General features: G+C 44.5%; 1 protein-coding gene across 1 annotated transcript in view; it reads right to left on the reverse strand.

The window, feature by feature from the left end:
* CAPN6 (calpain 6) overlaps positions 1 to 15,196 on the reverse strand; it is a 551,200-nt gene that overhangs the window by 447,594 nt on the left and 88,410 nt on the right. The window contains exon 2 of the mRNA XM_078688803.1: positions 14,537 to 14,708. Within this exon, the coding sequence (XP_078544929.1) occupies positions 14,537 to 14,701 (165 nt within the window). The 5' untranslated portion in view covers positions 14,702 to 14,708. The remainder of the gene's footprint in view (positions 1 to 14,536; positions 14,709 to 15,196) is intronic.

The raw sequence follows: 15,196 nt of genomic DNA on the forward strand, positions 1-15,196 counted from the left end.
CCCTCGTCGTGTCGAGGAGTCGGAGTCTCGGAGGGAGACCATTCTTCTTGCTTCCAGTGTCTGTCTTGCAGCAGCCAGGCACGCACCTGTCCTTTCCTTGACTAAATAATGCATCATAAGAGGTGAGAGACGACGGCACCATGACATATAGAGGCACTGAGCAGGCTGCTTAGTTTTAGTTTTTTATTTATTTACGAGGCTAGCCTAGAGCTGCAGTGCCAGGTGCGTCACCGTGAAGTTGTATGAGAGAGGAGCGAGCGTGGCGCGCAGCATTGATGATTACACACACTGTGGACATGGAATAGTATGGTCTTTTTTTAAAGGTGTGAACTTAAAAGGAGCGCGAAAACTCCACTTCTCAGGATCATTTTAGCCCATAGTGACTTAAGACCCTGTTTAATGCCACAATATTCAAGCAAAAACACATTAGTATGCACTGCGGGAGTGCTCTGATCAGCCTTCTGCTCTTCTAATAATTGAAGTACATGGTTTAGATTCCTTGGATCAATAGGTCTTGAGCAGGCTCACCACTCACTACGATCACAAATGAATGGAGAGCTTTATTTTTATGCTAGGACAAAGGCATTGGAGGGATGAAATAGGGCATGAATGAGTTAAATAATTAGAACCAGAACTGTGGCAAAATACACCTACAACTCACTACCTTCTGCTCCCATTTGATAATACAAGTTATTGCCATAGTGTAGCATGTAACTGCAGTGGCTCTATTTTCTTGCTCATGCTACGCTGCCTACGGGAAGTGCCCATCTTTGACGCACTTGAGGCCCTCTTTCACATCTTGGCTCCCGAGGCGAGTTAGTGTTGATTAGCTTGCTCGGCTGCAAACGTTTATACCGTTATTACAACTTAAGATAATCGTCTTCCTTTCTCATGATCCCGGACCCACAGACCTCACTGGAGGCCTGCATAATAAATTCCATACATTTGAGCCTATGCTTTGCTTATGGAGTTCACTCGCATATGGTTTGCTGGAAGACGCCTGGTTGACCTAAACTTAATCTTAATAAACCCTTTCAGACTTCGACTGGCCTGTGCACAGATTTATTTCACACACTGAAGACAAATAAAGCAGAATTACTTACATGTTGATACTTTAGAGCGGATGGTGAGAAACCTATGTTGCAAAGCAATATCCCATCTATGCTTCTTATGTAACCCAGACCTAGTGACAAAGCTACAAAGGAGAGCCTTATGATCATAAAAATGAGCCACACAAATCCATACAAATCAGTGTATGTATGCACTACCAGCTATTAGCAGCAGTACTACGTGTCTCTCAGAGACTCGGACATCTTTCAAGTGCTCACCATCCTTTTTCCCCAGACACCCCCCCACCCCCCCCCAAGGGGCGGCAATCCAGGGGCGGCTGGTGACATTTTACAGTGGTGAGGCGCAAACTCATTTGCAAGTGCAGGCCCCAGGCCACTCAGGCCGGCGGCGACCCCCCCCATCCCCTCCTCCCCCCACATACACAACACTCAAAGAAATGTATTCACACACGCATACACACAAACACATCCATTCACAACACTCTCCACCAAACATTCATGCATACACGCACGCTCGCACCAAACACTTTAAAATAAAAGAAAAACACACACTCTTACCTTGCTGGCGGTCCCGGTCCGCGCCACCTCTGGGCTCTGCTCCCCACACGTCACAGGCTTACAGCGCCCCTGGCCAATCCTGGCGCCAGGGGCACAGGTACCTTCTCGCCCGCAGCACGCCCATTAGGGCTCCTGATGGGCATGCGCAACGCCGCAAAAACACAAGTGCGCATGCGTGGGCACGGGTAAAAATTCACCCTCCATCCCCACGCATGCGTACTTGTGTTGCCGCCTGTACCATCATGTCAATCAATCAACATGACGCCCGCCCGGCGGTCTGACGTCATGTTGATTCATTGACATGATTGTCATGAGGGAGCTGCGGGCGGCGTCGGGCAGGGGGGGCTACGCCCCCACGCCCCAATGGACGAACCGCGCCTGCGGCAATCTGATGGATAGCCCCGGGCGCCACAAGCTCTAGCTACGCCCCTGCCTTTTCTACAGTAACACTTTATGAGTGGAGCCCCTTTCCAATGTGAATTAGAGATTCAATTAAATGGATGGCTACACCACCTCCTAGCTTCCCCAGAAGTGTAAATATCTCATGAGGGTAGGATGTGTCGGTGTGTATACTATCTTATTTGGGCACACTCACCAATTTTGTACATGTGCATATTTTTTGGGCAATTCATACTTGTTCGAAATATACTTCGGGAATAAAATGCGTAATATAATGACCATATTTTGTGAAATGGATGCATTTTATTCATGCTTAAATTGCACGTCTATATTGAAAAGTTGAAGGCTAATTCCCAAAGGGGAGAGGAGTTGGTCTAATGGCTAGGACGGTCGAACTCGAATCTGGGGAACGGGGTTCGAGTTTTGGCGATAACGCTGAACATCCTGTGATTCTGGGCAAATCACGTAATCTCCCAATGCCTAACAAAAATGAATGTGTGACCATGTAATGCAACTGGTGCTATGTAAAGCACTCTGATACCCGATTCGGCTCAAGTGTGTGCTATAAAAATACTCAGAAAATTAAAATATGTGGGTATTAAAATTAGTACTACAGAGATTTTCTTTTAAGTCCTCGAGCACGCCTTTGTGAATCGGTCACGAAGCGTGCAGCTTCCTACTATTTAAAGGTTTAAAGAGAGCACAGTCCTTTCTATTTTTACCAATTGTATATGAATATTCCCATTTCAGATGTGTGGACAATTTAAAAAGGTAGGTAAGAGTACGTAGAAGAGTACTCCTGTATTACTGTTTCCTACACTACTGCTTTAAGTACTCTAACAGTCCTTTGTGAATCTGCACCAAGTACTTTTTTTCTAGAGCAAGTTTAATTGTGAACCACACCTATAATGTGTAAGTAATATTTATAGCAAAACAACACAACATGAAAACTCTTCACACAGAACATACCTGCTAATCTCCACCAAAATGAATAAATATCATTTACAGTTTCTGAACATTTGAGGGGGACGTTTCTCCATATGTGTGGAATATGGGAAATGCACAATTCTCGCTTAAATAAACATACATCGATTTTTCGAAGTACAGATGTCATTATCTGTCTGCTAAAATGTGACCCTTTTGGTAACCATTCATAAATGGCTGCCCAGTTGCACAATAAGACTTTGTTGCACTAGTTGCCTATATCATTAAACTATTATGGATTTGCATGCTACATTAGACAGATGTTGAAGTTCTTTCTCAAGCACATTAATTTCTATTTAATTGTACGCGAATCTACAGGGAAATGTTTGTCCACAATTGAGAGCGAAAAAGGTTGTTTCTAAAGAAAGGTTTGCACATGGGGCAAACAGATGTCCTGAGTCATCTGAGGTTTATTCCGTGGGTGATGTGAACAGCTTTTCAACGGGTTCCAGTGTTTGAGAGGCTTTTTACAAGCCTAAATATAGACAAGGCACAAAAGGTATGTATTTTCCATCAAAAGGCCACGCTGGATCCTCTTTTAGCTTAATGTGTCACAGTTAAATAGGGATTCCATATTATGCAGAATAAAGGCAGCATTTAAACTAAGGGACATTAGCAAAGAGAAAATGTGCTGCCAAAAGAATTTAAAACTATCTACAGAAGTACTTGCACAAAAATAAAGTGTATCTTGTTCCCTAAAGGAGACAGAAGTGTAAATTGCACGTTTGTGTGAGTAACTCACTCATGTATAAATTACTACAGAAATTAAAGTTCTGATCAACAATGCATTTTATGTGGGTATGCGACATACTATATGCAAGTGTGACTTAGACCCTCATTACAAGTTAGGTGGAATTAGTGAGGTATATACCACACGTGCTATATACCATTATTCCGGAGAGCGGCATTTACAGCGCATGGTAAATACGTCCTATTCTGACTTTTTAAGTTGCAAATGGGGCATACCATGTGATGTTTGTATTTAACACACTGAATTCCACATGTTTGTATTTTTTTATGGCCCTTAACACGTGTTTGCGCGGGGATCGAAACAGAGCACTACACATATAATAAAGGACATAGGGCCAGATGTAGGTAATTTTATTTTACCACTACTTAAATACCGAATCATACCGATTCGGTATTTAAGAAGTGGTAAAATAGAGGGGGGAGATGTAGGTATTTCAGATTCGGTAAATACCGAATCGTTAAGATTCGGTATTTACCGATTCTGTAAATACCGATTCGGTAATGCCCATTAATTCCTATGGGCATTGAAGCCCATAGGAATCAATGCGCATTACCGAATCGGTATTTACAGATTCGGTAAATACCGATTTCAGCAAGGGTGCAGGGGGTGTCACTTTGACACCCTCTAGCACCCCAAATACAGGCATGTGTGCCATGTGACACACCGACATGCCCTTAGGGCATGTCGGTGTGCCACATGGCACAGGTGTGCATGCACAGATGTGCATGCACACCTGAATTCGGTATTTTACCACCCAATTGGAATGGGTGGTAAAATACCGAATACTGAAGGCCTGTAGCACTGTAAACAGTGCTACCTACATCTGGGTTTTACCAGATCAGTAAAATTACCAATTCGGTATTTTACAGATTTCGGTAAATTTACCGAATCAGTAAAATATTGGCCCCTACTTCTCGACAACCAATTACCGGTAGGTAACGGCCGAAATCGGCCGTTACCGACCGGTAATTGGAGACCTACATCTGGCCCATAGTCATGTATTTTTGGAAAAAAAGAAATCACATTTGCAACTCCATTTCAGTCCTTGAATCAAACGTTCTCTCAATGATTGTGCATGACATAGTGAGCAGCTGATTAAGGTCTAGTGTTTCTGCACTATAAACCCGATTACAAGTTTGACGGTGCGGGGGCGGAACCGCCCCGCCACCACAATGTCAAACCTGTGTGAGAACCACCCGCCAAATAATGACTTTGTCATTGGCGGCTGATTCCTTTGGCGTTGCTGGAGCGGTGCCTATAAAAGAGGCACCACAATAGGAACTTATAAAAAAAGTTAAGAGCCCGGCATGGACTGAAAAGTCCATGCTGTGCTGGAATTTCTATGCATGCACACAGCGGGGCACATGTTGTGCCCCTGTGTGCATCCACAAGGATTGAGGCACAAGAGGGCCCTGCTTGGCCCCCTTTCTTCCATCTCTGCCTCGGTTTTCATGGAGGAAAGACCTCCATGTAATCAGTGGTGGAGATGTACGTCATAATATGATTTGCGGGAACACACCGGGCTCGCCAAGCATATAGATGCCTCTTGACCACTGCGCAACTGCGGTTCCCTGGCAGAGTTGGCGGTCCCAGGCTGGCCGACCACTAAGGTCGTAATGTGTTAGTCGCAAGACAGCCACCATCACGCCACCACGAGTCTGGTGGTCCTTGTAATTAGGCCCTATGTGTTTCCACCAGCCACCCCTTGAGGGCTGGCTTCCACACTCACCCCACATCCATCCATCACAGGTGTCACTGGTCAGGTGACCCTGCTAATAAAAGGGACCAGGTACACGTGTCATGGGACTGTTCCAGATATACCAACTAGGTGTCTGTGTGTCCTTTATATGTCAGTACGAGTGCCTAGGGCACTAACCCAAAACCATGCTAAGCATTTTGAGACATTGATTGTGTCACTGCCGGAGGGTCTTGAAAAAAAGTGAAAGCAATCACAACATTATATTCAGGTGAACTGGAAGAATGCAAGCCTTAAATCTAAAGAAAACATTTGTCATGACATGCGGGAGCAATAGGCTTAAGAATAAACAACACCATGTGGGCGGGGTCGTTATTACTAGAGTTTTATCTTTTTCATACCTGGTGATGCTTTTTAATAGGAGTGGTATATGGAATTCCATATTGAATCATGCAATATGAAATTTTTAAGAACTACAGAGAGTATTTTTAGATTTTCTGCGAAAATAGGGAATAAACTGATCCGAGAAATCCTAGCTCTGTACCGGAGTAAATGTATCTCAGGGGTCTGTTATGGGCCTGCAATTTGGGGGAGAGCTAACACTGCCTCCCTACATATCAAAGAAAATAAATTCTTAAAAAGATTGCTGCCAGTCCCGAGAGCCACAGCAAATTATATAGTTCAGTATCGTATTTAAGCGACACAATAAACATGGCTGGCCTTACTTTCTGGCAAGGGGTCTGGGCTAAAGACGAATCCAAATTTACAAAAGAATTAATTATGAATTGCCTAGCCCTTGACTTTAGTAGGGAAAAACCATGGCTGGAGTACATTTTTAATCTCTTTACATTCGGTAAAGTTGATATTGATAGGAGGAACCCTACATTTATAGAGGCGTTCAGTAAAAGTGACTTGAAGTTGAGATATCTAAATGCCATTGAAAACGAAAGAGAAAGGATTGCCAGCCAAAAATATAGTGTTGTTTCTTACTGCAAATGATCGCTTATGAGGGGCACACAGCTATATCTAATATTGGTGAGAAATATACACAGATTTTATTTAACTACGTTAAGGATGGGTACACTACATTATTTAGTAGCTTTTCCTTGAACGGAAAAGTGGTGTAATAAATTACCAAATTGTCCATGTGATGGAAAATCTATACATCCACGTTGCATTTTATTCTGTTTTGTAGTTTTTATAAGGATATCCGGAAATTAGTTTTAAAACCCCTTTTTCTATCAAACATGCTTTTTAATTATAAATATGCTTTTAACTTTGTATGTAGTCTGGAAAATGTGAAAATCATAAACGCTGTTATTCGATTAGTACAACTTACAATCAGGAAAAGAAAAGACTACTCACATTTGGATGTATTGACAAATGAAAATTTAGATGACTCTCCGTAGTTCTGTTTCTAATCATTTACCCTGTTAAGTTGTGGCACTTTGCACTTTATGTACCATTATGCACTTTTATGAATTAGCACATTACATCCTAAGTCTGTATGTACTGCTTTTGGAATAGCCTGAAGTGTATTATTAACTTGTCTCCAATTTTCTATGCCTATTTGATAATGACGCTTTGTACTTTAAGTAATATTATATGTTCTAGTATTTTGTCCTATTCTAACATTTTCATAGTTGATGAATTAAATTTTTTTATTTTTTATAAATTTTAATTATGATGTAATGTAGGAAGGTTTTCTTTGTCTACTATGCTTTTATGTTGGTATTTGTTGCACTGAATAAAGCTAATTTTGACTTGGACTTTGCAAGCCTTTGTGTGCATTTTTTTGCTTGCACTTTAGAATCCTACCAAGCTGGAGTTTGAAAAATGGACTAAAATAAAGGAGTATCTCACCAGTCCAAACACACCAGACATGGCAGTGAAGTCCACTCCTTTTAATGTGTGTGCACATGTGATTAGGCAAAATTATGTAATTTACAATGCAAGACAGCGAAAGGCTGAAGTGAGCTGGACTGAGTTGCCACCTGACCAGTTTTCTACAGGCGGCACTGTTATTTGGATGTTCCTGTGGGACAAATATTAGCAAAATCACCTAAAGCTGGTACTTTTTAGCAGTTATCTGTATATGCTTCAAACCACAAATATAAATAGAAAACACTTTTTTTTTTTTTAAAACCTTTATTGTACAGAAAGCGCTCACAGATACGGGCCTACAACCCATCGGGCCGGCCACCACAATAATAGAAACATATCAGGTAGTACAGAAGCTCCCCCAGGACCTCACAGCAATCCTTACGAAAAGCAAAGGTAAAGAGCCACCGAGCAACCACCACGTACAGGATGAGAGAAGGTTGATTTTATAATAGAAGAAAGGGTATCTCAGAATAAGGGCAATCCGTAAAGTCCAGAGGGCCGTGGTGGGCCGCGAACAAGCAGAAATATCGAACACAGGAAAAGTAAAAAAGAACAGGTACATTTTGGCACAGGCAGAACGTGAGTCCCACAGTAATAGGCAATTGCAACCGCTGCCCCGCGCCTTCCCACCACTACGAAAACACACAATAATACACACGACTAAAATTAGGCTTGCAAAACAAAAAGCCCTCTGCCACAACAACCCAGGGGAGGAAAGAAAAAGAGGGGAGAGGGGAAAAAAAAAAAAAGGGGGGGGAAAGGATATAGGAAAAAAAGGGGGGGGAGAAGTAAGAACGCAGCATCATTGCACGCGCCCCATGGCTAACGAAGCACTCAAGAATAGACCAGCACATGGAACCAGCGGTAACAGGAGGAATGAATGCGTAGTAAACCGTGACGGCAGGAATACCAGAAGGCTCATGCTAGCAAAAACACCCCAGGGGGCCACATGCCGACACCGCGTCTCGAAAAAAGGGGATACATAAGAGCCATAGAACCCAAAAAAAAAAATGAGGGGAAAACACAATATGACAGACCCCCCCCCCACCCCGCACATCCCACCCTGCACCCCTGCAGAAGGCTATGGCCTACCCCCCGGCAGCGTGCCTGTCGCCCTAATCAGAACCCGAAATATAGAAGAGATAAAAGTAAGGAAGAAACAAAAGACAAAAAGAAGAAGGGAAAACAGGGAAGTAACAACGGGAGAGGAGCCATATAATCAAAATCCCATCAGCTCCCACCCTCCCTTCCGAAAATACTCAGAGCCCACGGGAAGATAATAAGCACAAGGATAAACTCCAGGAACATGAAGCAGTATCGAACATAGTCATACAGTTACAAACGGATCATCCGACCATACCGCAAGATAACAGTCCACCGAGGCAAGTTCATCTCAACCCTGTCCTTGTTTATCCCAAGCTGTAGTCGTCCAACGCACAAGGAACCAGATCATGTGGAACAGGAGGTGAATAACAGGGAGTCCAATCGGCAATCCACACAAGTCATATCGATTGCGACCCGGATGAGCAGGAAAGGACGGCAACCACCTCAGGCAATGCAGGCACAGTTCTGACGGCAATACGAGGGAAGCCGATCCGGCGGAGCAATCACAGGATTTTCGTTCGGCCATTCGAGGCAAAAAAGGAAAGGGAGATCCAACAAGGCCGGTCCGGACGGGACCCGGCCGGCGGACCCCCCGCACAGGGGGGAGCACAGGATGAAGGAGGGCAGCTGGCATCCGTACACCCACACCACCGGCAGCCGCCGGGCCCACTGCCTCCAGGAAAGTTCCAGCAGCACACAACAGAGATGAAGCCGCCCACACCGGGGGGGGCCCAGCTGGCCCGGCAAAATGATCCTCCTCCAGGTCAATGATAGGTGCGGCCATGGGAGCACTCCAGGAGCGCAAGGCGGCGAGGATGTCGCCAAGCGTAGGCTCACCTTTACGGTATTCAGCAAACGAGCCATGCGGCGGACCAGCGGCGCCAGGCCCGGCCAGGCCGAGAGACATGGGGTCGGCCGCCATCTTAGAAGCCCGGCGGGGCCGCGGCAAACTCCGACCCCCGTCCGGACACCAGCGGGGCAAACAGGATACAGCCGACCACCAGCAGAGGCACCACCAGAGCAGGAAGGGGGGCCACCAGAAGAAGGTGGGTCGCCGGCTCCCCACACGCTACCGGCTCCGTTCTCCGAGTCCGGGCGGAGGGACTCAAAATGGCCGGACCGGAGAACAAAGGGGAGACGAGCCACATACACGGTCAACCCCGTCCATGGAAGGCAGCGCCCCAACACCAGGCCGCAGGACCGCCGGATCAGGCCCGGATAGCCGTAACCGGTCTAATTGCACATCGGCCTCTCCGACCGAACCCACATCGCCACCAAGGGACGGCCACAGCGCTCCGTCCCGCCCGGGTGCCGCCAAGGAGTGTCAGGCCCGCTCGCTCCGGAGGTCCCGAAGCAGACAAGGGTGAAGCTCAGGATCCGCGGCACCCAGGAACAAACGGATCAAACGGTAAGTGCCTGTGAAATATCGTAGTTCCATAGTCTATCAAAGAATACTTCCCGGGGCAGGATAAAAGACAGGATAGACGTTCCAAACAGGAAAGCGAACGGAGCCGAGCTAAAACGCGGCCATCTCGGACGCGAGCTTGGCTCCTCCCCTAGAAAACACTTTTAAATGTGTTCTAGAGCTGCGTTAATGATCTGTGAGTCATAGTTAAAGCAAACAAAGGCAGGAAAGTCACGTTACAAATGAAATCAGACGATTTTGTTTGCACTGCTATTTAGCATCACATCTAGGCTATTGATCACTCTTAAAGCAAGAACCAATGGCTTATGTTTCTCTTGGAAAAGGTGGCAAACCTAGGGCTGATCCAGTGCCTCATGCTGTAACCTCTGTGCAGTGGCGTCACTAGGGTTGGTGTCACCTGGTGCGGGTAACTCATGGTGTCACTCCCTCACGACTTACCGCATGGACCTCCTCCGCTCCGAGTCCGCCAGTGGACACAGATGGCAAATTCCCAGAGCACTGACATGACCACCACAGCATTTTCAAGAAAAGTTACGACTGGCAAATCAGAACGTCAATTACGGCAGTACCATACCAGGTTTTGCACTACCCCATTGACTGACTGGAAAAAATGCTCCCTCAGCAAGTAATTTTTTATTTTTAGTGCATAACGGTCCAGATATCACTACCTTTTCTGAAAAATTTACCCCTTCATAAGCACACCAAGGACTTATTTCAACAAATATTTCTTAAACCTGCTAAACAGATTTACCATAAGTAATAGCATTCCTTCTGAGTAAAATCCTAACTTCTGCCAAGTTGTTTTTTTCAGTATCCGAGAACAGTTTTCCAATGGAAATTAAAATGGAAAATCATTGTTTTTAGACTTCCCTTTTTTCTTGTACCAGTACCACGTTTAACAGATCAGTGGGAAACCTTCTAAGAAAGAGCCAAAGCAAGAGAGCTTGTTTTTTTGGAACATTTCGTGCAGTCACACGTAAATAATGTAGCAAACACCAGCTCTGAAATAAATTATGATTAGAGATCGCTCCTTGACACGTCTCTTTAAAGCTGAAGCTCTCCTTTTTAATAGCACTGTGTGTGTGACTGTCTGTATCTTCTTGGGCCGGCCTTGGGGACTGTCTGGGGGGAAACAGCCATTACAACGCGGGCTTTACACCGCATTACCATTACGACGCAGCTTTCACAACGCAAGTCGTTACAACGACTTGCGCTGGATGTCGCTATATACTAAGGAATAGCATGATTTACTATTCCAACACCTTCCCTACTGTTACGTGGGCTGGAGTTGGAATAGTAAATCATAGTATTCCTAAATCCAGCACCTCCAGAGCAAGTTGTTGTAACGACTTGCATTGTGAAAGCCACGTCGTAATGGTAGCGCGGTGTAAAGCCCGCGTTGTAATGACATACATCCCTGTCTGGGAGTAATGCGATTGCCGCGATCTGAATCTGATTGTGTGCCTGCACTGCCACATTTCAAACCAGGGCCGGCTTTAGCACTTGTGGTGCCCTGTGCGACAATGTTTGTTGGCGCCCCCCAATGACCACCTTTACCACAGATTCCCTCACTACCACCATTTGATAGTGCCCCTCAAGTCTCCATAACCACTATCTCTTAGATTCATTTAGTTTTATAGCACGCACCACTCATGCCAGTTTAAGATGTCAACATTTTTTACAATACACGTGCATTGCACAGGGACAATCATCGCTGTGAAAATCAGTATATAGGAAATGTTACATAAGACAGAGACATACAAGGGGTAGGAGTCACATGTCATCTATACTGGTAGGCAGTATAGTTTGAGAGTCCTTGGACTGGAAAAGCACGAATTCAGAATTAAAAATTTAACACCATTGTTAAGGGTTTTCATTAATAAAAAGTAGTGATTTTTACCCAAATGACACCCTTTTGCAATATTAGGACAACGAAAGTCTGGGCAAAAATGATATTGCTTTAATATTTTCCTTGCCGTTTGCATGCAGCTTGTGATGGCAGTTAATAGCTCACTGCTCTATATTAAGATTTTAACTTATAAACTAAAATTAAGAAAAGGATCTCAGACCAAACTGGTAACCCATTGACCTATTTTTTTATTATATGCACTTTGTGATGTTAATGGGATACGCACTTTGCAGCAGGCAGGCATATTAAACCTCTGCCCTACGATCTGTCAATACTTTCAGTAGAAAAGGCTCCGGACTCTCTCCAGGAAGAACATTAATCACTGGAGTTGTCATTTTTATTGCAGGGACAAAGTATGCGGCATCCGGTGCTTTTAAAGCATTGAACATGGTGCCCCCACACCAAGTCAGCGCCTGGCCCGAGACAGCCAGCATAACCAACCAGATTGGTGTCACCCCATGATGGGGTGACACCCGGTGCGGTCCACACACCCCGCACTTCCCTAGTGACGCCACTGCCTCTGTGGTGGGTGGGAGAAAAATGTGTGGTGAGCATACCAATGGCTGAAAAGGGCTGATCGAAAGCTCCCTCTACACCAATGGATGAAAAGGGATGCCTGAAAGCTCTGTCGAGACCAATAGATGAAAAGGGTTAACCGAAGCCTCCCTCTAGACCAATCGAAAAAAAGCTGATTGAAAGCTCCCTCTAGACCAGTGCATGAAAAGGGCTGACCGAAAGCGCATTCTGACACATCGATGAAAAGTGCTGACCGAAAGCTCCTTCTAGATCAATGGATTAATAGGGCTGCCTGAAAGCTCCGTCTAGACCAATGGATGAAAAGGGTTGAATGAAGGCTCCCTCTAGACCAATGGATGCAAAAAGCTAACCAAAAGCACCCTCTAGACCAATGGATGGAAAAGGCTCACCAAAAGCTCCATCAAGACCAATGGATGAAAAGAGCTAACCGAAATCTCCCTCTAGACCAATGGATGGAAAAGGCTCACCAAAAGCTGCCTCTAGACCAATGGATGAAAAGGGTTGACTGAAAGCTCCCTCCAGACGAGTGGATGAAAAGAGCTAACCAATGGACGAAAAGGGCTGACCAAAAGCTCCCTCTACACCAATGGATGAAAAGGGATGCCTGAAAGCTCCGTCGAGACCAATAGATGAAAAGGGTTATCCGAAGCCTCCCTCTAGAACAATCGAAAAAAGGCTGATTGAAAGCTCCCTCTAGACCAGTGCATGAAAAGGGCTGACCGAAGGCTCCCTCTAGACCAATGTATGCAAAAAGCTAACCAAAAGCACCCTCCAGACCAATGGAGGAAAAGGGCTCACCAAAAGCTCCATCAAGACCAATGGATGAAAAGAGCTAACCGAAATCTCCCACTAGGCCAATGGATGGAAAGGGCTCACCAAAAGCTCCCTCTAAGACCAATGGATAAAAGGGCTCTCCAAAAGCTCCCTCCAGACCAGTTGATTAAAAGAGCTGACCCAAAGCTCGATCCAGGTATGTATAAATGTCTGTATTTGTTAATAAGTATTTTGAAAACACAAGGCTGTTGAAAACTAAGTTGTAGCAAGGAAATACTCTCCACGGTAAGCTGTTATGAAAACTATCAAGGCAATTCTCAATACATTAAATTAAGTTAAAAAAAAGTTATTCAGTGTGTCTCTTGTTGGGCATAAGATACATCAACAGTAAATGAACCAGAGGATTCTGGTGAAACGTCACACAAAGTGCTGACAGTAGAAACTCCATTGAAGACTGTATGTTGTCTGTTTCCATGCCAATCAAGGCTCGCTGGGAAAAAGGTCGCCCACCATAAAGTGCTGTTTGTTCCACATAGAATATGTTGTATATGGAGAGCGCCTGTAACATTCGAGTGGGATATAATGACTAGATAATAAATCCTAAAATATGTATCCCAATTAGAAACTCCTAACTCAATGCTGTTGCCCCATTGTATGACCCACTTAACCGAAATCGGTGCGGCGCATTTTCCCGCTGTGCGCTGAAGATTTAAAAATCCCGCGGTTCATGACGAGCTCAGCTCGTCATGAGCGTACGAGAGGTGTACCTCATGACGAGCTGAGCTCGTCATAAGCGTCGATGTGGTTAATGCAGATTTTTTTTTTAAAACATCTAATTATTGGTAGCCTTTTCTACAGTACTTTACGAGTGGAACCCTTTTCAATATCCAGCCACCTCCATATACAGCCTTCTAAAATCTGATAATAAATGGAACCTCTTTAATGGAGCCCCACATAGCCTACCTTTTCGCAAAGATAAAGCTTTCTTTACATGTTGCTTGTGTTATCAAGGTATTCTGTTGAACTGGTCAATATTTCTTTTCATCTGTTTTCATGAAACATATGCTAGCAGTAAGACTACATACATGCAATACTTTCATTAAAAAAAGTGCATTCACCAACTGTCATGTGAACCTTGCTAAAACGGTCAGCCTGCTTGTCTGATAAGGACCCAAACTAAGTAAACTCCGGTAAACATTAGCATTGTGTTATAATATCAGCAGGCGGGAAATAATGTTTCTGCTAGCCAGCAGCAGTACAGATATATCATATGGATGCAAACTTGCATAACAACCATGATAAACGGCATTGCAACAGAACAGCAGCCTTACATTGACCATATACATTTGGTGGCCTACACCTATATAAACTCCCCCTCTGCCTGCACCCTACAAATTATGTACTGCACTTAGGATGTAGAAAGGGGGAGGGGTGACTGGTTTACCTTGGGGCGCTTCCACTCCACCTTCCCAGAGGGGGGCTTGCTGTAGAGCAGGGACTCATCCGAAGCTGGGAACTCTGGGTCTTCAAAGAGCTGCCCCTGCTTGGCACACTCCTGCTTCAGTTCATCATACTTCTGGCCTTTGAAATATATGACTTCTGAACTCATTATCCTCCTACAAGGTCATATGGAAATTGTTTATGTTTCGCAGATGCAGATTTTTCATTACATTTTCATACAATATTACACAGAGAGACTCATCAATACATTTTCCTTAAGTTTACATTGAAATATGTTAACTTTAATTAGTTATAAAGGCATGCATTACAAAGAATATAGACGCACTAAAAGATTCAAAGACACACAAGGAGAGATTAGTAGTGGGAAAGAAAGGAGTGGAAAAAAACAATCAGATTGCTCCAGAAAGCCATGCATCATTTCGATATTTCAAGCTAAAAAGTATGTTGTGCCTACTACAACCACCATCGCGTACTGCCTGATTACTGCAACCACCAGAGCAATTAAAAAGGTACAGCGACTTGCCACTGACATTGTGACTCTACTCATCCCAATCTTGATGAATGCTTAGGCATTCTGCCTAGATTAAGAGGACACTAATATCCTTTCTAGCGTTGACTCTGCCTGTATCCCTCTCTGTGAAAA

This window comes from Lissotriton helveticus, chromosome 4_1, assembly GCF_964261635.1.
Source record: "Lissotriton helveticus chromosome 4_1, aLisHel1.1, whole genome shotgun sequence".
Classification (NCBI taxonomy): domain Eukaryota; kingdom Metazoa; phylum Chordata; class Amphibia; order Caudata; family Salamandridae; genus Lissotriton; species Lissotriton helveticus.